The sequence below is a fragment of the Oratosquilla oratoria genome, chromosome 28 (assembly GCF_046742065.1).
Source record: "Oratosquilla oratoria isolate Oo_2021 chromosome 28, ASM4674206v1, whole genome shotgun sequence".
In the NCBI taxonomy this organism is placed as follows: domain Eukaryota; kingdom Metazoa; phylum Arthropoda; class Malacostraca; order Stomatopoda; family Squillidae; genus Oratosquilla; species Oratosquilla oratoria.
Genome location: NC_134804.1, coordinates 50,649,941 through 50,672,114, shown reverse-complemented (window position 1 = coordinate 50,672,114; position 22,174 = coordinate 50,649,941). Strand labels below are relative to the sequence as shown.

General features: G+C 38.5%; 2 protein-coding genes across 18 annotated transcripts in view; one reads left to right on the top strand and one right to left on the bottom strand.

The window, feature by feature from the left end:
* brp (ELKS/RAB6-interacting/CAST family member bruchpilot) overlaps positions 1-3,777 on the bottom strand; it is a 696,927-nt gene extending 693,150 nt beyond the window's left edge. For 8 of the 17 annotated variants that reach the window (XM_076211488.1, XM_076211490.1, XM_076211484.1 and 5 more), the window contains exon 1: positions 2,551-3,772. In XM_076211488.1, the coding sequence (XP_076067603.1) occupies positions 2,551-3,408 (858 nt within the window). In that variant the 5' untranslated portion in view covers positions 3,409-3,772. Of the gene's footprint in view, positions 1-2,550 lie in introns of all 17 variants that reach the window. The other 9 variants (XM_076211493.1, XM_076211481.1, XM_076211492.1 and 6 more) reach the window with 3 other exon arrangements.
* A 256-nt stretch (positions 3,778-4,033) lies between these two features.
* MED20 (Mediator complex subunit 20) overlaps positions 4,034-22,174 on the top strand; it is a 130,337-nt gene continuing 112,196 nt past the window's right edge. The window contains exon 1 of the mRNA XM_076210855.1: positions 4,034-4,166. Within this exon, the coding sequence (XP_076066970.1) occupies positions 4,153-4,166 (14 nt within the window). The 5' untranslated portion in view covers positions 4,034-4,152. The remainder of the gene's footprint in view (positions 4,167-22,174) is intronic.

Here is a 22,174-nt window from a genome sequence, read left to right as displayed (position 1 = left end):
ACATACATACATACATATATATATATATATATATGTATATATATATATATATATATATATATATATATATATACATACATACATACATATACCAAAGGCCTTTTCCCCCTTACAAGGGAGGTAGCCAAAGTCGAAGGCATAAATTCACTCCCACCCATTCCATCCTCACATACTCTACTCCCACTCACCACCCCTCCCTCCCTCCCTCCCTCCCTCTTTTCTTGGCTCCTCCTGGATGACGGGTCATCCCTTCATCTCGCCCAATACCCTTGTTCAAAAGCAATGATAGATGAATAAACAAACAAACAAATCAATCAATATCAACAAATGAATAGATAGATAAATGAATAGATAAATAAATAAATAATAAAGAAGTTCTACTAAATTTTATTTTGTACTCTAACTCCGTTTTGAAACCCTGCTATCCCTCCTTTGCCTACGTGTGTGTGTGTGTGTGTGTGTGTGTGTGTGTGTGTGTGTGTGTGTGTGTGTGTGTGTGTGTGTGTGTGTGTGTGCGATAGTGACAAAACCACTCCCAAAATACTCTGGATTCATGCCATTACATTTTTCTATTTGTTTGTATTACACGTTTGAATGTGTGTTACATCTTTCGTCTATTATGTTCCTACAAGTACGTTCATTAGTGTTTGTATAAGCGTAAGTACGTGTATATAATCCTTATGTTTTTCCCTGACTATGTTGTACCGCTGCGGTTTCCGTGCGGTTGAAACCACTAATGTGAACAGAGCCTAATTGTATTATACAGGAAAGTAGCAACGTTTATAGGATCCTGTTTCTTACTTTCATATTATCATACTAAGCTTCAAATTTATATATAGTTCCAACTTGGTTCATATATCCTTATTTTACAAAGATCATACTAAGATTCAAATTAATGTATTGTCACAGTTTGGGCTTTATTCCCTTCTAAGCTATTGCCAAGTATTTATGCATCTGTATAGAAAATATTTATTCAGTTTCTCTTGACATATAGTCTTTATCGATTTTTTTCTCATCTCTTAGATCTTTATATATTCGTATAATATATATATATATATATATATATATATATATATATATATATATATATATAGATAGATATATACACATATGTGTGTCTGTTTGTGTGTGTGTGTGTGTGTGTGTGCGTGCGTGGGTGTGTGTGTGTATGTGTGTGTGTGTGTGTGTGTGTGTGTGTGTGTGTGTGTGCGTGCGTGCGTGCGGGTGGATGCGCTCGCGTGCGTGTGTGTGCGTGGCGATACTTACCGCTACAGAACTCACCCCAATTTAATTTACAAACCTTCAATAACTTATTTCCCTCCCGGCTTAATAGAGAATCCCCCAATCCTCTTACAAAATTCCATCAACAAAAAAAAGAATGGTGGACATAAACACGCATACATTAAACATAGACCAAAAGGAAGGTTAAGAGTTATCTTGAGGTCAATCAAATATCCTCCTCAAAGTCTCGTAACCCTTGAGTAACGTATACTTTTGATAAATACAAGATATTTTCTTATGGAGTCACGGAGTCAGCCGTGCGGCTGGCGACAGATGCCAAATTCGACGATCCGTTCCACTATCAGGGACACGCCCGTGTTTGCTGTGGAGCCAAAATCTCTCATCGAATAGAGTGCTGCTGCCGGTGGTCAACGCGCATGTGCAGTTGTGTAGGTAACCTCTTGCGTCATGGCCATGGGCGTGTGGGTTATGTGCCACGCTCACACGAACACCAATACACGTACAGTACGTACGTACACACGCACACGCAGACACATACACACAGACACAAGTTGTGTGTGTTTGCGCGCGTGCGTTTGTATTTGTGTGTATACATGTGTGTGTGCGTGTGTGTGTGTGTGTGCGTGTGTGTGTGTGTGAAGTCACAACATTACCCATAGGTCAGGCCAAATATGAGCTTTGAACTCTCACCCAGGAGGGGAATAGTTGTCGATCACGAGTCCAACACTTAATTTGGTATTATGTTGAATCACACACACACAAACACACATGCACACACACACACACACACACAAACACACACACACACAAACACACACACACACACACACAGGACAAACGAAGAAAGGGTGAACTCAGTAACTTAACATTAGAAGAAGGAAGAGAGAGGCAGTACGATAACAGTCTTTATGACTGAGTGAACTTAATCGACAAGGAAGGCTTCCTAATAAAGGACAATAAAAGCCAAAGGACAAGGACGTTTGCAGGATATCAACCTTTTATATATACAAATGCATACGAGTATACGTGGCAGAAATACTGCAACCAGGCAACATAGGCGAATTTAACGTCATGTTTGGGAGTACAAAAACGAGACCCTATGAGAATAGCTTGCATCTTGTATGTTAGGTAAACACACACACACACACACGCTCATGCACATACATGCACACACACACACATACACAATGATATGAAACTGAAATTATTCAGTAACAGAGTCTGGTTCGGTCATACTCGTGGTGAGGCGTGTCCTCCTCCTCCTCCTCCTCCTCCTCAAGGCCGCCCCTGTCGCCCTCGAAGCCCTACCTGGTTCTCCGAGTTGAGGAGCTTGAGTTGGTCATTGATGAGGGAGTACTTGGCGCTCTCCTCCTTCCGGAGTGCCCTCTCCTTCTTCAGCTCGGGCGACCAGAAGGTCTTGATGGAGTGCATGGACGAGCCGAGCTTCTGGTTCGTCATCTCGAGCTCCTTCTTGAGGTTGCCCAGTTCTTTGGTAAGGTCATTGTTGTGCGCCTGGATGTCCATAAAGTACGAGTCCCGAGCCAGGGGTTGCCCACCTCCCGCGTGCCCACGACCGAGGTCCGGGTTCGGGCTCGCCCTCGACCTGCCGAGCGAGTGGTGGTCGCGGTACAGGTCCTCCTCGAGCATGGGGCCCCTGTCGAGGGATCTGTCGCGCCGGGCCATGTGTCCCCCGCCGCTGTGCATGTCCACGGGGCCCCCGCGTTCCATACTTCGGTCCCGGGAGTCCCTGATGGGTAGGAACTCCCTGTCGTGTGCTTCGCGGTCTAAAGAGTGATATGACCGTCCCACAACGCCCCTACTCTGGCTCCGGCTCCTGTGGTGACTCCCAGGAGCCGAGCCACTCCGGCGGTCAGCCTCCATGGCCCCGTGGGGGTCCATGTGGGCGTAGCTGCCGCCCCCGTGGGCGGGATGATCCAGACCGAGGGGTGGGGAGGGGCCTGTCCGGGTAGCAGATCGAGATCGCCGTGAGGGGGCTGCTGTCGAGTAGTTGGGCGGGGTAGATCGGTGCGGGCTCGGAACTCGACCCTCGTAGGAATAGTGGGGATCTCCGCTCAGGTCGTTACGGGAGGGGCGAGGAGACCGATTTGACACCCCGCCTGACCCAACGCCGCCACCACCGCCTCCTCCGTACATTTCTCGGGACATGCCACCATAATCATCACTACACTACTGTCCATCACAGAACCATCACAAACTCTTAAACCATTCACTGCTACAAAAGAGGGGACTAACTGCTCGGCACCTCGACCACTACTAAGCTCTATCACTGGCACAGCGTGGCACTGGCAGTGTCACGGGCGACGCTGGCACTAGCGAGGGGAGACTGCAGCCGCGCGATCAATGGAGCACATTATGAATAAGGGGAAACCACCTTCAACCACTTGGTTCGGCTCTTATTTTGGCGTTTGTTTTCATCGCCCATTGTCAAAGTTCCTCTTCCGCATAGGCAAAGGTCCATAATATTATAATGAGACAGTGGACCGTAATCGACGTGAGTTGAAACCAGTGGATATATATAAAAGGTTTAAAGGGGAAGATATCTGCTTTTCCCATTACATCCACTGCGCACGCGTAAGGGGATGAGGCTACGATGGCCGCTAGTTATGGTTGTAGTATATAGATGGCAGCACAGAGCGGAGTCCATGAGACACTAGACACTAGACGGATAAAATATACAACACCATTAATGTTTACCTCAGATATAATTCGCAATAAATATTGTGGCTTTGGTTGAATATAAATTTATGTTGAAAAATTGTTTTTCATAACAAAAACACGTCTAAATTTATTTTGGATGTTTTTTTCAACTAGTTCAGAACCTTAGTTTTCTGCACTTATCTACATCTGGGATAAAGTAGCCAAAAAGGTTGTGTTCACCAAACATAAACAATGGGAGTGACCGTGTAAGTACTTAAACATTATTTAAGAATAATATCTACCTAATTATTTGTTGTGTTGATATTACCTTATTTATATGTTTTGCATATCGATCGGAATTAAGGTGTATCAGTATAGTCTTAGGTACCACTCCCATTGTTTCTATCATTTGTTTTATTTTCTTGCAAGATTGTTTACCACCCTATATGTCTTTAGAACATTTATTTCTTCTTATGAAATTTATTTAAATAAGATGTAGTCGTAAACAAATAGATATAGTCCCACTGTTATAGCAAAATTCGAGGTACTTGATATGGTGAAGACAACTGAGGGGAGCTTGGACGAGGGATTGTAGTGATCGCGCTTGTCAAAAGCATGGAAGAGAAAAAATAACAAAATAAATTACACGTCCCAAAATACACAATTTTACCAATTTGTAGCTTGTAGTAATCTACAGTACATGTATACCTTGCATAATGGAGAATTTTTATTTCAGTGAACTATTATTTATTTATTATTTATATTGCTAATGACAGATATGACAAATATTTAATATATAAAAATCCATCTCATCAAGTTTTATAGAAATTAAGGAGGTACATTATAAGAGTTGGGACCGTTATTTGTTCTTTCACCCTTCGTGTGTTGAACAAGAATTTCCAACGAAACGTTGTAATTCAAACTAATGTAATTTGAACATTTGGTGATAAAATAGATTAATGGTATTTTATGTTACCAACTTGTAATGTTTAGCACTGGGAGGGGTCGGGTCTTTCATGTTACTGTGGCTGTGTCAGGGTGTAGCAACCTGTACGGATTTGGGTTTTACTCCACTATCATCATGCAAACACATTTCTTATTTTTTACGTTACGCATTTTGTGTGAGTGATCACTAGAAGCAACCATCATGGTTACCATGGTGTAATCAGGACTACTTGGACAGTCTAGGGAATGACAACAACGATGGTGTAATCGGTAAGCAAGCCTGCCCGCACAATATGAGGACCCAGGTTTGATTTCCAGGCAGTACCAGCTTTTCATTGATGCCCCCTATCACACATGATGCAGTGACAAGGATCCTCACAGCAGTGCACATTCCCAGACTGGCGAGGCCCAGAGAAGGGAGATGTGCGAGTGGTCATTAGAGGCGATCGTGGATCAATTAGTAAGCACTCCTGCCCGGACAGTGGGAATTCCTGGGTTCTATTCCAGGGCGGTCCCAGCATTTCAGTGAAGATCCGTTATTTTCTATGGCATGGTTATGTTAGGTTTGGTTAAGATAGAATAGATTAGGAGCTATTGGACATGTAAATTTCATGTTAAATATCTGTGTTTGTGTGATTCTAGAATTTCAGTCTCTTTCATAAGAGAGAAAATAACATCCGTTCTTGTCACACCTGTCTGATTACATGTATTTATGTTATATATAGCAAAATGATTAATCAGTTCATTGCTGCGGGTCTCTCGCAGGAGGCTCGTGGCCTTTAGGTAGCATGTAACATCCTCAGGATTGGCCCACAAATCATTCATGGAAAAGATGTTGTGTTGTTTTCTAAGTAAGGCTAGGTTAGGGCAATGGAAAATATGGTGTTTGATGTCTTCTGCATGGTGATCATATTTGGGATAATTTATATCTCGGGCAAGTCATATTCTTTTTCAGGTATTGTTTTAAAGTTAGACGATGATCATGAATTAAATGCACACACTGATATCGTTTTTGCTTATCATGGGACCGATTCCTCCGTAAGGCTGTTAGTCTGGTGGAGCTTGGTGAGACAGTTTGGTGGTCAGTCTTGGAGTGCTTGTTTTGTGATCTGTATATGTGTATTTACCTAATTGTAGTATATAGGAGAGATGCAATGCTCATTGGGTCCCATCCCATGTTTTTATGGATGTGTTGCAAAATCATGTTCATTGATAACCTAACCTAATCAAAACTTCTAGTTGAAATGACAGTTTTACCTTGTATAGCCTCTCCATAACCTAACCTATCTTATTTAATTTTATCCTATTCCAACCTATCAAGTTAGCTAGAATGAAACCTAGCTACTGCATTTCTTGCCATATTTATATTTTTCCCCAAAAATATTGTTAAAAAAATCAACCAGCATCTTATACCCCAATGGTTAGGTTTTTATTAAACCAGCAAGTAAACATCCTGTATGACTCGCTCTCTGATGATAGTAGAATTTTGTTCCTTTTGTACTTTTTTTTTTAATCATGTGCTACAACATTAACTAACACCAAACTTTATAACGTTTTGCTTAGAGGTTGTAAAATTACCCCCACCGCCCAACAAATTAGAAAATAAAGCTGAATTGCCATACACATAGAACAATTACCTTATGGTTGTCAACTCTGGATGACGGCCTCACAGATAACTGTCCAGGATGTAGCACTTTCCCCCATACTATGCAGCACAGTATGGAAGACTGTTTTGTACACAATCACACATGCCAACAACACAATATACACTTTATAAGGGATTTGTAGGAAAACCCTCTTCCAACTGTGGCATTCCCCAGGGAGATGGGACTGCTTGGCTAGGCAGTCTAGGGAACGACAGCAATAACAACAACAACATTGGCTTAGTCTTTGTAACAGCCTCTCCGCATGCAAAACTTGAACTGCACAAGGATTGGAACATGACCTTTTGTAAATATTGACACAAAATCATACTGAGGAGAAAGTTAGTGAAGCTTAGGGAAACTAGGAGTTTTATTTTATTTACTGTATTTATTTTTTCCTAATTTTTTTTTGTCCTATTACATGCGAGTCTTACATGCTGGTGCATGTTATATTGTGATAAATACAGTTTATAGGAATGTCCTAGTTCATATTAATATTATAAATAGGGTGACACCACATCACCTGAATGAAATCAACTGGCATTGGCTAGAACAAATGCCATAAAAAGTATCATGGTACTGGATATGTTAGGGGATGTGTTTCATCTTTTTGCCTTCTACTATTAATGCTTAGTCTAAAATTTTGGCCCATGGAAACAAATATGCAAAGCATAACCCATTAGCTGGGTACAAAAGTCAGGAAGGGAAAGATATATATTCATAGATCTTCAAAAATTTGTTCATGAAATCCTTTCACCCAGGAAGACTGTTTTTGAATCACAAATACTGTTATCAAGTTTTTCACACAGGAGTTTAAAAAAAGGTAAAAAATACTAGATATAAATCTTTATTCAAAACTAGCACATTGACAAACTTGAGGCTTTGGGTTTTGAATTTCATCAATAAGGCAGTGAGAATTGAGTATACTTTGTTAGGTATTAGAATTAAGAAATATAACGGTCAAGATTTGTTTTCAAATAATTGGCAAGAATGAAATTAATCAACTGATAGCTCAAGGACTCATCCCTAGACCACCCAGGTTGTGTGGCCCGCCAATGAAAATTGCCATCATGTAGGCTCCGCATCTTCAGTAGAGGTAAATAAACCAGCCTATCTACTGAAATCCAAGCCAGGAAATAAAGCTCATAGGAAAGAACCAATCATTATAAAGATTCCTCCCACAATCACTAGTTATATACTTGAAGGTACTGGAACATAAGCTTACTTGTGCAAGTAATTATGGGGAATGAAGAAGGCATACATGAAGAAATAGAAGTATCTAGGTTGAGCAGATATGTACATGGTGGTACATGGCCAGTGAAAATAGATTTTAAATATAGTGAATATTAAGTCATGGAAACTAGTAAGTAAAGGCAAGTTCAAGATTTTGTGGGTGAGAGGATCCTTCAAGGGAAGAAAGAAAAATAAGAAAACTGGATAAAGCTAAGGAAAAATTAAAGTATTGAACAAAGACAGAATTTTATTGGACGGTGATAGATCAAAACATGAGGAAGGGGTATTGACAGATTGTGAAAAGAAATGAGAAACAAAGAATTAAAAAGATTGGAAGTATTTTATACTAATATGGTTGGATTGACTTCTGCAGGATTAGCAGGGAATAATTATAATTAAAGAAGAAGGAAATGGACATGATATGTTTTGTTGAGACTAGTTCAATGAAAACAGATATTCACTTGGGTGAGGGAAAGTAGAATGTAGAGGAATGGAAAAAGAAAAATGGCAGGAGTGATGACATCAGTAGAAAAAACAATTGAAGAAGTGGTAATGGGAAAAGGAAAGGATGATATGAAATAAATAGGGATTATGATAAAGGGAGGGGACCTGGGAAAAGAGTTGGCAGTGGCATATGCGATATATCCCAGTGAATAAGTTGGGATGTTGTCCTATGCACGAGGTCTAAAAGAATTAATTTTAAAAAAAAGAAATTTTAGAATGAAAAGCCATCCTTATATTTATTACAGTTGGTGTTGAAATGTTAATAAGGTGAATTTGTCATCTTTCAGAGGTACCATGTAATTCTAAGATATATATCTTCAGATATATACTGATTTCAATTATTTATACTGAATTTTCTGAGAAGTTCGCTTAAGTAAAAGTCTGGTGTAAGGTTTCATCCAAAATATTTTAGTTTTCTGGCCATGTGAGATAATTAATGGCTGCTTAAGATGTCTTGAGACTGACATTCTTTCTAAGATAAATTAGAACTTATGTCTATGAATATATCTTTAAAAACAGCAACATGAATTTTGACATTCTCAGAATTGGTGAAACAGAGTACAGACGCTCTTCTACTTACGTTCATTCGTTTTACGTTTTTTCGATTTTACGTTTGAACTGACTGTAAACAAAAAAAAATTTTGAGTGAATTTTTTAGTTTAGCGCGCTCTCCGTAGTTCAAACGATACTTACGCATGACGCTGCATCCATTGTTTACATTGCACAAACGACAGACTGAAAGTGCCTTGCCTCCTCCTCCTCCTCCTCCTCCCCTCCTCCTCCACCATCTCAATTTATGTTGCTTGAATTTAATTTATTTGAAATTAATGTTATTATTTTACAATGTTATGTGTATAATTAATGATTTAGGGGTGTTTTGTAAGATACGGTAATAGAATTTACGGATGTATAGTACAGTAACAACTTACGTTCATTTTCAACTTACGTTCGGCCGTTCAGAACGTAACTAAAACGTAAGTTGAGGAGCGTCTGTACTGTATAGTTGGAAAACATGTTAGAAGAATGTTTTCATGCAGCACTAGATCAAGTTAGGCAGTATCAGTCATTTCCCGGTTTTACATACCAAAACAAAACATTGTCATAAGCAATGACCAGAGGCGTCAGCTGGTGCCTGGGAATCCAGCAGTTGTTTATGTGTGGTAGCAAGTTGGGGGAGTGGTCTGATACTCTGAGGCATGGCCTCAAACCCATATCTTACCTTGAAAACTAGAGGATGGCCTTATACACCAGGATATGTAGCAATCCACCAAAGACAAGAGAGAGATTGTAAGGTACAAAATTATGAATGATGTGAGCTGGAGAGTTGAAGTGGGAAAAGTGAGTAGCAGTTGAAAGTGAGAAACCACAAAGCAATCAATCAATTATTGCCTCATATTTCATTAAGTGGAAAACCCGCAACCCCACATTGGCTGGCAATAGTTGTAAGGTAAGGACAGGGTTAGGCACCTTAACTTATAATCTCTGGAAAGACACAGAGTGCAGGGTGATCTAATAGAGGTGTTCAAGTGGATCAAAGGCTTTAGCAAGTGTGATGCAAGTAAGGTCATCATATTAAGACAATAGGGCAGGACTTGCAGTGATGGATTTAAATTGGATGAATTTAGATTTAAGAGGGAAATAGGCAAGATCTTGTTTACCAATAGAGTGGTCAATGAATGGAACAAATCTAGTAACCATGTAGTGAGCGCTGAAACTATTGGTAGTTTTAAGAGAAGGTTAGACGACTTTATGGATGGGGATGACAGGTGGTAATGGACATGGAACTTCTTAGTGTAGGCCTTATGGTCTTTTGCAGTTTCCTTCATTCTTATGGTCTTAATAGTCCTAAAAACTCATATCTCTCAAAAAAGAAACTTTGTACTGTTTTTTTTGTGTTGTGTCAGTGTGTTGTTTGTCACTGGCTGAAAGTTGTAGGGAGATAAGAGTTGTTGCCAATTGTCAGCTCTCCATGATGGAAAAATGTAAGAAATACATTTGAAGTTGATACACACTGGACAACCAAGTGCGGAGACTGATGGTGTGCCCTACCTGATGGAAGTAAGGGAATTGACAGGTTTTGAAAATGAGCAGCTTTGCTGTCCATCGTGCAGTATCACCACATGCAGGTACTCATTTTTGGTTCCTATAACGGGACAATACAGTGTTAGAAAATTATAGTAATAATTGTTGCCCTAAGTTTCACTAAGTGGAAAATCCATAGCCCCACAGTGGCTGGCAATGTTCCAAGGGCCCTCTCACAGATCTCTATAGGAAGAAACTCGGTCTCCACATTGGGTCCAGAAACTCGCTCTGCTCACCCTATATACTATGATTAGGTAAATACTTATATATATGTTGGATGATATGGATCTAATGTTAGTATTCCAGGGTTGATATGTGTATGTTGTAAAAAGTATGAAGAAAACAATCAGTACACTTCAGACTTATTGTGTAGGAGAGCCACAGCTTCCAAATAACCAGCAGCAGCCACCAGATTGACCCATAAGTCACTCAAGGAAGACACATTGTATTGTCTGGATATAGCAACTCATAGAGAAATTATGCTACTTTATTGTACTATGACTGTACCACTGTTATGCTGTCCCCCCACTCTTAATACTGTCCTGTACCACTTCTCTGAATATATATTTCCTTTTTTGCCAAGGGTGAAGTGTTCATTGTCTTCTGTGTGATGGTTGATTCTTGAGAAGTGTTTTTTTGTGTTGCTATTGTTTTAGTGCTGGATGGTGACCTAAACCTAACCATGTTAATGTAGTTCTTGCTTCTCTTTGATTTTTTGGGGGATGGAGGGTAATGTTCAAAGTATGGGATTTGGTGGTCTATCTTGATGCCCTCATTTTGTGATCTAAGTTGTGGTGAAGTGTTTATACACTTTACTTTGTTATGTTTGTAGTAAAGAACCCAAATACAATATTTTTTAAAGTAAGTCATGCATCATATAATTTAGGTTTTTACTTTGAAGACATAATGAAGGTTATGATTTTTTAAGAAAGGTACCAAAGGAAGAATATTATTGTCTTAAAAATTTGCTTGTACTACTTCCGTCAAAATTTAAAGTTATTTACTTGTTGTTTCAGAAAGAGCTATGATTATGCAGTTCAAAGAAATTAAAGATCATGCTGTTAAGAATTTGTCTGATGGCTAAAGTTAGCTTCTAAATTAAAGAAAAAAGTAGCTCCTGTTGAATCTCTAGCAGAGATTAAAGTATACATGACTTGACAGTGCAGTGGTACTGATTTCAACAGCTGATTCAGCGATCCAATTTTGTGTCCTGCCCAGGGTTTGAAATTTCAGTATTGCTCTGTTGTGAGACAGCATTCCAACTCAGATAGACAAAAAGTTGGATGAGTGTGTGTGTGTAGGGTAAGATGACAGCATTACCCATAGATCATGCCATATATAGCTCGGAGCTTTCAATAGGAAGGGTAATTACTGTCAATCACAAATCCAACGCATGATCCAAAACTGCGGTAATTCACTTTGTTTATTACTGTTTTTTCACTTATTCGTTGTTATTCAGAAGTATTATATGATTTGAAATGCCTTGACAGGAATTTCTTAGAAGTGTAAGTGCTTGGGTCTGTACTTTGTAAGTTATAGGCTGTCTTTGTAGTTCATCATAGGGAACTAAACTGCCCAACCCTGAACAGACTTCTTGTAGAACACAGACTTGAGCACAGGATTCAGACCAAAAAAAGAAAGAAAAAAAAAAAAAGTAAAAAAAAAAAATCTACAGTTTAGTTCCCTATCATGAACTACAAAGACAGCCTGTAACTTACAAAAAAGTAGAGACCTACATACATACATGTATGTATGTATGTATGTATGTATGTATGTATGTATGTAAATGTTTAGGTCTCTACATTTACATACATACATGTATATATGTAAGTGTTTAGGTCTACTTTTTTGTAAGTTATAGGCTGTCTTTCTAGTTCATCATAGGGAACTAAACTGTAGAAACAATTTAGTGTGGTTCCTGTGAACTGTTTGTGTACTGTGACAAATTTTTCTTTCTTTTGTCTGAATCATGTGCTTGAGTCTGTGTTCTACAAGGAGTCTGTTTAGGGTCGGGCAGCAATGGGAATGCCCAAATGTGACAATGCAAATTTGACTTCCAATTATCAGATTGTCACTGTCACCCTACCCTCCTCCATCCCAAATGTCACACTTGTGACACCTCATTGTGGCAACACGGGGAAAGAGTGTTGCCACATGTCATAGAATTTATTCAAACTGTTGTTATAATCCTAAAAAGTGACACTCATTGTACTACAAAGCTGCCTTTGCTATGTATAGAATATAGAAAGAATCTAATAGCACATAGATGGGAAATAAGAGAGAGAAAGGCATGTACCACTACTAAGGTTGATTTGGAAGAATGGCTAATGGTAAATGACGATGTATGCCACACCCTAAACGGACTCCTTGGAGCACACAGACTATAGTTACTATTTTGAGCACATTTATTTTAATATTTGTTGTCCTTGTGAGATATCTCAAATGGAGAAGAAAGGTAATTTGTGTCAAATGTGAAGTCCAGTAGGGTGAATCAAAAGCTTTCTATGATACTACTGCCACTGGACATCAGCCCTTACTGTATGTCTTGTAGGATGATTCTTTGTACCCACATGATAGAGGTATTCAAATGGGTCAAGGGCTTTAGTAAGGGTGATGCAGACAAGATCATCATATTAAAACAACAGAGCAGGACTCACAGTAATGAATTTAAATTGGACAAGTTTAGATTTAAGAAGGAAAGAGAGAACTGATTTACCAATAGAGTGGTCAATGAATGAGACTTAGTAACTATATAATGAGCACTGAAACTATTGGTTGTTTTAAGAAAAGGTTAGATAACTTTATGGATGGGGATGGTAGGTGGCCATTAACATGGAACTGCCTAGTGAAGGCCTTATGGCCTCTTGCAGTCTCCTTGATTCTTATGTTCTTATGTCATCAGGGCTGTAGCCACTGGGGAGCTATGGGGGGCTTAGCTCCCCTCCAAATCCAATTAGCCCCCCAAATTGGGTTTTACTCAAAAGTATTATAAATACACTACACCAAAATAATGACAAAAAATAAGCTCAGTTTATAGTGAATTTGTGATACATGATGTGTATACATAGAATGTAGAATTTTAGCTATCATTACAGGTGTATCATATATCAGTGATTATATATATGTATGTATGTATACATATATATATACAAATATATAGATATACATATACATATACATATATTCATTTATATATATATATGTACATATATATATATATATATATATATATATATATATATGAGGGGGGGTACAGTGTAGCGGCAGCCCCACCTAAAGCATGATTAGTCCTCCTCAAAATTTAATTCCAGGCTACAGCCCTGTATGTCATTATATCACTATGACCTCTAGCATTCTACTTATCAAATGGTAAAGGGTCCTCTCTCACACTTACAATACATCTCACTTTAAGTCTGGTCTTAACACACCTCTCATCCTCTGACTAACACTTTATGCGAATATAATCTTGCTGTATTATTTTTTCTCTCTCTTTTTTCCCACCCTTGTTACAGTTTTGATAATTTGTTCAAGCAAGGTTGCCCAATGAAAATAAAAAGAATAAGAAAAGTATACTTCATTATCTATACTATTATGTGTGTACCAATTACCCCTAAATGATAAGAATGTGGGTTGCTCAGTGCAACACATATTGTGAATCAAAGAATCAGTGGGAAAAAAATGCATTTGTCAGACATCCCTCCATTCTTGCACCTTAAACCTTCTATTAAAACTTTTTGCACCCCCAAATTATGTGATATCAATGCTTTACAACTCCAAGATGTGTGACGTAACCACACTTGAGGTATAGTAAAAAAAGTAAAAGAGTGCCCCTGGTCAGTAATTGTTGTGGGTGCAGTGGATGGTGGATTGATTATTATTATTCTGTTTGCTGTATTTACCTAGTTATATGTTACGGGAAGGGGAGCTATGCTCGTGGTGTCCCGTCTTCATATCTCATTTTATCTAAACTGTTTTTAAATTCATGAATTGTTTTTTCACATATCACTTTTTCATCTAACTTGTTTCAAGTGTCTATTACTCTGTGGGGAAAGCTGTTCTTTTTCAGGTCCCTTCTATAACTGTCTTTCTTGATTTTCTTTCTGTGTCCTCTTGTATATCTACTATCCCATTTTATTAGATCCTCTCTATCAATAGTTTCTATGCCTTTCATGATTCTATAAATAGTTATCAAGTCTCCTAGGTAGATGGGTGGATTTGACTATTCAGTAATATCATAGATTCTTGGTGCCAGCAGTGATGATTTTTTGATAGAAAGTTAAGGATAAAATTGGAAGTCCTGAAAAGTAAAGATAGAATTGCAAATGATAACCACTTCAATATGATCATGCCTACATAGGCGTCATCAGGCGCAAGTGGGTACATGAGGATGCCAAGCAGGTTAAGGTGTTGCTACTTGCAACGTAGGTCGAGGTGATGGCGGTTTGAACCCTGGCACGGACGAATTGAATTCAGGGCATAGTTCATTAAATTCCACACTACAGGGTCCTATGTAAGGGGCACTGCCCTAGCCTCCTGACAGGGGGGAGTTTGTGATGTAAAACCAAATCATCACGAGCTACCCCCAGATTCTGTGAACTGGTTTGATCACGTTTTCTGTGTTTATTATTACTCAGAGTAAAAGAGAACAAGTAATACAGCAGTGACTTTATATTTTATAATGCGAGGAGTGTGATGCATCATTCATATGGCAGCCAATGCTGCGCATGAGAATTTGACTCGTATGGAAGTGGTTAAAAAATGAAGAATAGATTAGGTATCTGCTGATGCCAAGAATTTGACATTACCAAAAAGTAAATCCACTCACCCATGGCATGCACAATAATAGTAGTCAGTCTGCCCATCCATGGAACGCATATTGGCATCCATTGGCTAGATATCAATAGCAACAAGAATCAAAGCTCTCACCAGGACCAATGAAAGATGCTCGCATGTGGTAGTCCTTCAAGAGAGACGGTGAAACTGCCTGTTTTCAAAACTCGTCATTTAATAAGTCTTTTGGTGAAAAGATTCTATGTTGCACTCTGGAAAGGGTTCATGTGAGACAGTAAATTACATAGTGACCCAATAACCTATGCAGTTCATTTAACAAAATGCACCTACACAAACAAAATGACAACTTCATGATGTCATGTACGTCAGTGACCACCCATCTTTGGTCCTCATGGGTAACAGGGAGACAATTCTCTCTGATGTCTGTCTCGCAAGGCCACCACTTTCCAGGTACCAATTGTTGGTCCCAGTTGAATGGTATTACGAGAGGAGCATCTGGTCCTCATCTGCTGCAAACTTTACCCATTTAGTCTAGGATGCTCCACAGCAAGTTCCAATAAGTGGGTTGGGAAAGTCAACATATGCAATAGAGGCAAAGTTGACCACAGATTCAATACTTAACAAAGCCTTCTGACACAATTATGAGCACAGATTTTATTCTGCTGAGACATCATTATATTAAAGGAGTGAAAATAACAGCCCGCACTGCATATAACAAAATTTAGAATTTTTTTTCTGGCTGATGCAAGATGATTTCTTTTATTTAGCTGAGGAGTTTTACTCTAGTGCAGGGAGTCGCCAAACTTTTTCCACAGTGGGCCAGATAACTGAGAGAATGATGAGCATGGGCTACATAACCATTTTGTCCAATACAAAACAGTGAATATACAAAAAGTAAAGAAAAACCAATATATTTATTTACCAATGTACAATGACATGTACAGTGTGGCAACGAGCCAGATGAACTGACTTCACGGACTGTAGTTTGGTGGCCCCTGCTCCAGTGGAAAGGTCAACTCCTTAGCCTTTAGTGTTTGTTCTCCCAAATAAATTGTCTTTTCTCTTGGACTAAAAATCATATGAGTATTAAAAGTGAGGCTTAGAATTTTAACATTCTTTTCCAGTGGAAGGGTTTGGCTGTTTAATTTCATTGTTAGATACTTCATAAATTTATGGTTGTCTGGTAATGATGCTGATGATTTCTATGGTGAAACCTCCATTCTATTATTTCTGAACCACTTTTCTAGTTTGTCCTAGTAGGCTTGGGTGTTCTGAGCTACTATTTTGCAGTTTCTTTTCTGGGATATAATTGTCAGGTCATATGCATATGTGAGTGCACTGGGTGTGGTGTATGGACATGCACACATGCACACACACACATACACAAGCACCCTTCCCGTATAATACAACTAAGTAAATACACATGTGCACACGCACACAAATGCACAGCTCAATGATATGGTGAGACTGTGCTCAACATCTGATTCATTGATCTGAGTTCAAGCCTTGCTCTGGGCTGAAAATTTCAACATAATTGTGTTGCAAGCCTACACTCCAACTTGTGTGGTTAAGGAATTGTATTTATTTGATTTATAGCATACACTAAAGGAGCAGTGCTCGTTGGGTCCCATCTCCTGCTCTCCAATTTATCATACCTAGCCTCAAGTTCATGTAGTGGTGTGTAAAGTCACAGTATTAGCCATAGATCAAGTCATAAATGAGCTCTGAGTTATCATCTGGAATAGCTGTTATGAGTCTTAACACAAGATCCAAGGAATGTGGTGAATCACAAACACAAATATGAATAGACTGATGATGTGTGGTTAAGGCTGTCATCAAAAAGCCAAAAAGATATTCCAAGTGTCTGATGATAAGCTTAAATTTTTTTTTAATATACTTTGAACAGTTATAGACACAGGATTTAGTCAAAAGAGAGAAATGCTGTGTAAATTGTGTAACTGTGTAAACAACTTATAAGAACCATGCACATCATGCAAAGCATGGTATTTACCAATTAGAAAAAAATACAATTTTACATATACCAAAGGCTTTTCCCCGTACAAGGAAGTAGCCAAAAAACAAAGGCATAAAAACCTTTCCCACCCATTCCATCCTCACATACTCCATTCCCATCCACTCCATGGTTCTACTAAATCAAGACCCGTGGATCATCCTCACTTGGAAACCAAAATCCTCCTCATGGAGCACCACATGAGAGGCACACAGCTCATTACAAGAAATCTCAAACACACCCTCCCCTCACATCATAGACAACCCACCAATCACATTGTAAAAACAACTCCAGCAGTATTTTATTTAAATATCTACAGCAACCTACCCTCTATTACCCCAAAACACTTTCATACAAAAACTCATGCACTCTCAGGTCACAAAACATCAAAACATCATGATGTATGATCTTAAACATATACACACTTTGTACAATATGTGCTGTATAAGATTTGATCTAATGGATGTCAGTCTTTACATAATTGGATTTCATATTTATTTGCACCTATCAAATTAACTAGCTTGGCGAATCATTCAATTTTGTTATAGCTAGTGTTGTTTTCTCTTAAGAGAAATATCTGTATAAGATTCAATTTAATGGATCTCATTCTTTAGGTAGTTGGATTCTGTATTTGTTTTGTACCTTGCAAGTGAACCAGGTTATGCAGCATTCACTTTTTATTTATCATTATTTATGTTATTGTAATTTTTATTTGTTTATTTTTTATTATTATGATTTTGTATATATATATATATATATATATATATATATATATATATATATATATATATATATATATATATATATATATATATATATATATTGCATCCAATCTAGTTATGGACCAAAAGGTCTCCTGTCGGCATGCTCTGCCTTTGTAATCCTCTGTAATATCTCATTCCCAGTGTATTTTCATAATAGCAATTTATATTTTTGTGCTTTGGAGTCTCCTAAAACCACTGGAACCATTTAATTCAATAGAAGTTTTTTTTTCTGTAGTAATGTATATTGTCATTTGTTTATTGTAAGCCCACATTTCTCACAAAGAACCTTCAACCCAATCCATCTGTCCCATTACATAACATAAATGCCACCAACTGAATTTATTTATTCATTGATCAATTTATGTATTTAGTTTGAGTACCTTCACCCCACCTACACCCACACACACACATATATTGATCCTACTCACAGGGTTCCTGTCTCCACGAGAGACAGGAACCCTCGATGGAGGAGGAGACGAAGGGGAGAGATGCCCACAGAATTCATAATTGGGGCAAGTTGATCAAACCTGTTGAAAGTTGTTTGGAGTGGGAAGGAAGGGCATCTGCATGGGAGCTTGCACGGAGAGACGATGGGGACTGATGCTGGTGTGTGAGTGTAGTAATGTGCCCCCTGGTGTATGCCCCTGGTTGACGATGATGACACACACAAAGACACACTCAAAAAGAATAGTTATAGAAGAGATCTGAAAAAAAACAACTTTCCATACAGAGTGGTAGATGTCTGGAACAAATTAGATGAAACAATAGTGTGTGCAAAAACCATACAAGAATTATAGAACAAACTAGATGTGGAAAGCTACAAAGATGGGTCACTATGAGCATAGCTCCCCTTCCCACAAGATACAACTAGGCAAATACTTCACTTTTATCTATTTAATATATATATATATATATATATATATATATATATATATAAATATATATATATATATATATATATATATATATATATATATACACACACAGTATATATATTTTTTTAACCCTCATAAGGAGAGCTGACCACCAGTGAGTGCATCACTCCTCTTGGAAAGACAGGTTAGGTCAGGTCAGGTCAGGAGAGCCACTTCATGAGAACAAAGTCTGTATTGGTACAACGTTTTGCTCATTTGAGTTTTGTCACGTTCGTGATAAAGTTCAAATGAGTGAAACATACCAATAAAAATTTGCCATCACTTGGCGCTTTTTCTGACATACTTGGCGGCAGTTGCCGTTCCTTTTTCAAAATGGAAAGAGACCCACACTTACACAATAAAGACAACAGTCCGAAGTTTCTTCAGACAATTTGCTAGTCACCGAAAGTTGTTGTTATTATTTTTTATGGGTTTGTTGTTTTCACATCCCCTTTCTCTCTCTCTCTCTCTCTCTCTCTCTCTCTCTCTCTCTCTCTCTCTCTCTCTCTCTCTCTCTCTCTCTCTCTCTCTCTCTCTCTCTCTCTCTCTCTCTCTCTCTCTCTCTCTCTCTCTCTCTCTCTCTCTCTCACCCCCCTCCCTCTCTCTCTCTCTCTCTCTCTCTCTCTCTCTCTCTCTCTCTCTCTCTCTCTCTCTCTCTCTCTCTCTCTCTCTCTCTCTCTCTCTCTCTCTCTCTCTCTCTCTCTCTCTCTCTCTCTCCCTCTCTTTCTCTCTCCCTTTCTCTCTCTCCCCCTCTCTTCCTCTCCCTTTCTCCCCCTCTCTTTCTTCCTCTCTCACTTCCTCCCTCACTTCCTTCCTCACTCACCCTCCCTCCCTACCTCGCTTTCCCTCTCTTTCCCCCTCTCCTCCTTTCTCTCTCTGTCTCCCTCCCCCCCTTCCTCCCTCCGTCCCTCCCCCTCTCTCTCTCCTCTCTCTCTCTCTCTCTCTCTCTCTCTCTCTCTCTCTCTCTCTCTCTCTCTCTCTCTCTCTCTCTCTCTCTCTCTCTCTCTCCCTTTCTTCCTCCCTCACTCACTCCCTCACTCCCTCACTCACTCACTCACTCACCCTCCCTCCCTACTTCACTCACCCTCCCTCCCTACTTCACTCTCTCTCTCTCTCTCTTCCTCCCTGTCTCCCTCTCTCCCTCTCCTTCACTCTTTACCTCTATCTCTCTCTCCCTCTCTATCTCTCTCTCTCTCCCTCTCTATCTCTCTCTCTCTCTCTCTCTCTCTCTCTCTCTCTCTCTCTCTCTCTCTCTCTCTCTCTCTCTCTCTCTCTCTCTCTCTCTCTCTCTCTCCCCCTCCCTCCCTCTCTCTCTCTCTCCCCCTTCACTCTCTCTCTATCTCTATCTCTCTCTCCTTCTCCCTCTCTCTCTCTCTCACTCACTCTCTCTCTCCCCCACACTCTCTCTCTCTCCCTCCCACCCTCTCTCTCTCTCTCTCTCTCTCTCTCTCTCTCTCTCTCTCTCTCTAATTCATTAATAACGTTTTACTCATCTTTTATGTTTTGAATCACGTTGGAATTTACCTGGCGAAGATAGATATTAAAGTTACTCCTTTGAATTGGGAGATGTTTTCTTTGGTAAGAAATTATTTATAGTTTGCAATAAGTGTACCTATTTCATTATTGCAACATGAGTTTATTTATATTAATGGTTTGTGGTAGTTTCGGCATTTTGTTTATAAAATTGTATATTGCTTCATCGATCAGAACAATAAATCATCAATGTAAAATTTATGAGTTTTACGATATCGATAGTTTATTGCAATTGATGATAATGATTCTGTCGAGTCTTGAGGATAACAAAATTCAGCGAAACTGTTAAAATTCGTCTCTAATTCATCTTGAATATATCTTTCGATGGCCTTAGTAGTTTTAGATGTTACTAAGCAGTTTATTCAACTCAGGAAGTCTATCAAAGCGAAAATTAAATGCTTGAAAAAGTCACATTGATTCATGGCAGAGATTCTTTTGTTTTATTCGTATGAATACAACGTATAAGATATTTCGCTAAGATACTCTCTTTCTCCTCCTCCCCCCCCAAGAAAAAAAATGAAAGACATACAAGGTATTGACTAAATATACACCTAATGTTGGATTCATGTCGGATAGAATTCAGTGCCGAGTGCAGTGCGGTTGAAATAAGCTGAACAATATAAGGCAGATGCAACATATATATATATATATATATACACTGTATATACATATATGTATATATATATATATATAATATGTATATACACATATACTAGAACTTTTTCAACACGCTGATGTGTGTTCAAAGTTGGAATGAATCCTCATAGTGTTTAGTATTTGTTGAAGTTATCGCTAACATTTGTTGTCGAGATTTATGAAATCCACGTTTTGTCTAATTTCAGAAGCCAAATCCATGAAATCCTTATAAGCCGATTTGTTCGGGAAAACACTGACATCGCGGTTTAATAATTTCTTGAATTGAATTTTATACTTCATGGTAAACAGTATTTTACGATGTGTCATTTTATCCTTTTTATCTTTTTTAATAACGAGGAATAAATTCTTATCATTTCTCATTCCTGAGCTGGTCGTGCGTAAATATTTCTGAAGTAAAATTTCAATTTTTTTTAAATGTTTGGTCTTGTGATTTGTTTTTATTTATTTATTAATTTATTTATTTATTTATTTATTTATTTTTTTTTTTTTTTTGCAAACGAAGTGTGTGACGGATATAGTACCGGACGTCACAGATTTTGATAAGACAAATAGTGATATAAAGTTATGATCACTTCTATCAATATAAAAAAATATATATGATGAGAGTGTAACAGAGGGAGTAACGGACGTCACAGAATTTGATAAGACAAATCGCGACGTAAAATTAAGATCTAATATTATAAAAGATTATCTGATGAGTGTAACGGACGCAGTAACGAACGTCACAGAATTTTATAGATAAGACAAATCGTGATATAAACCTCAGACCACTTCTATCAATATAAAAAGATTAATATAAACTTAAGATCACTTCCATCATTACAAAAATTATATGGTAGTGTAACAGCTGGATTAACAGACGTAACAGAATTTGATAAATGAGACAAATCGCGACGTAAACTTCAGATCACTTCTGACAATATAAAATCTTATCTGATAAGAGTGTAACAGACAGATTAACGGACGTCGCAGAATAATAATAATAAAAAAAAGAATTGAGGAGATTGCAATAGACCATAAGGCTAGGGAGTTCCATGTCCCTTACCACCTGCCACCCCTATCCATAAAATTATCTGATTTCTCGAAAAACAAACAATTGGCAACTAAGTCCATTCCATTCGTTAGCCACTCTGGTGGTAAACCAGTTCTCGTCTATTTCCTTCTCAAACCTAAATTTGTCCAATTTAGATTCGTTAC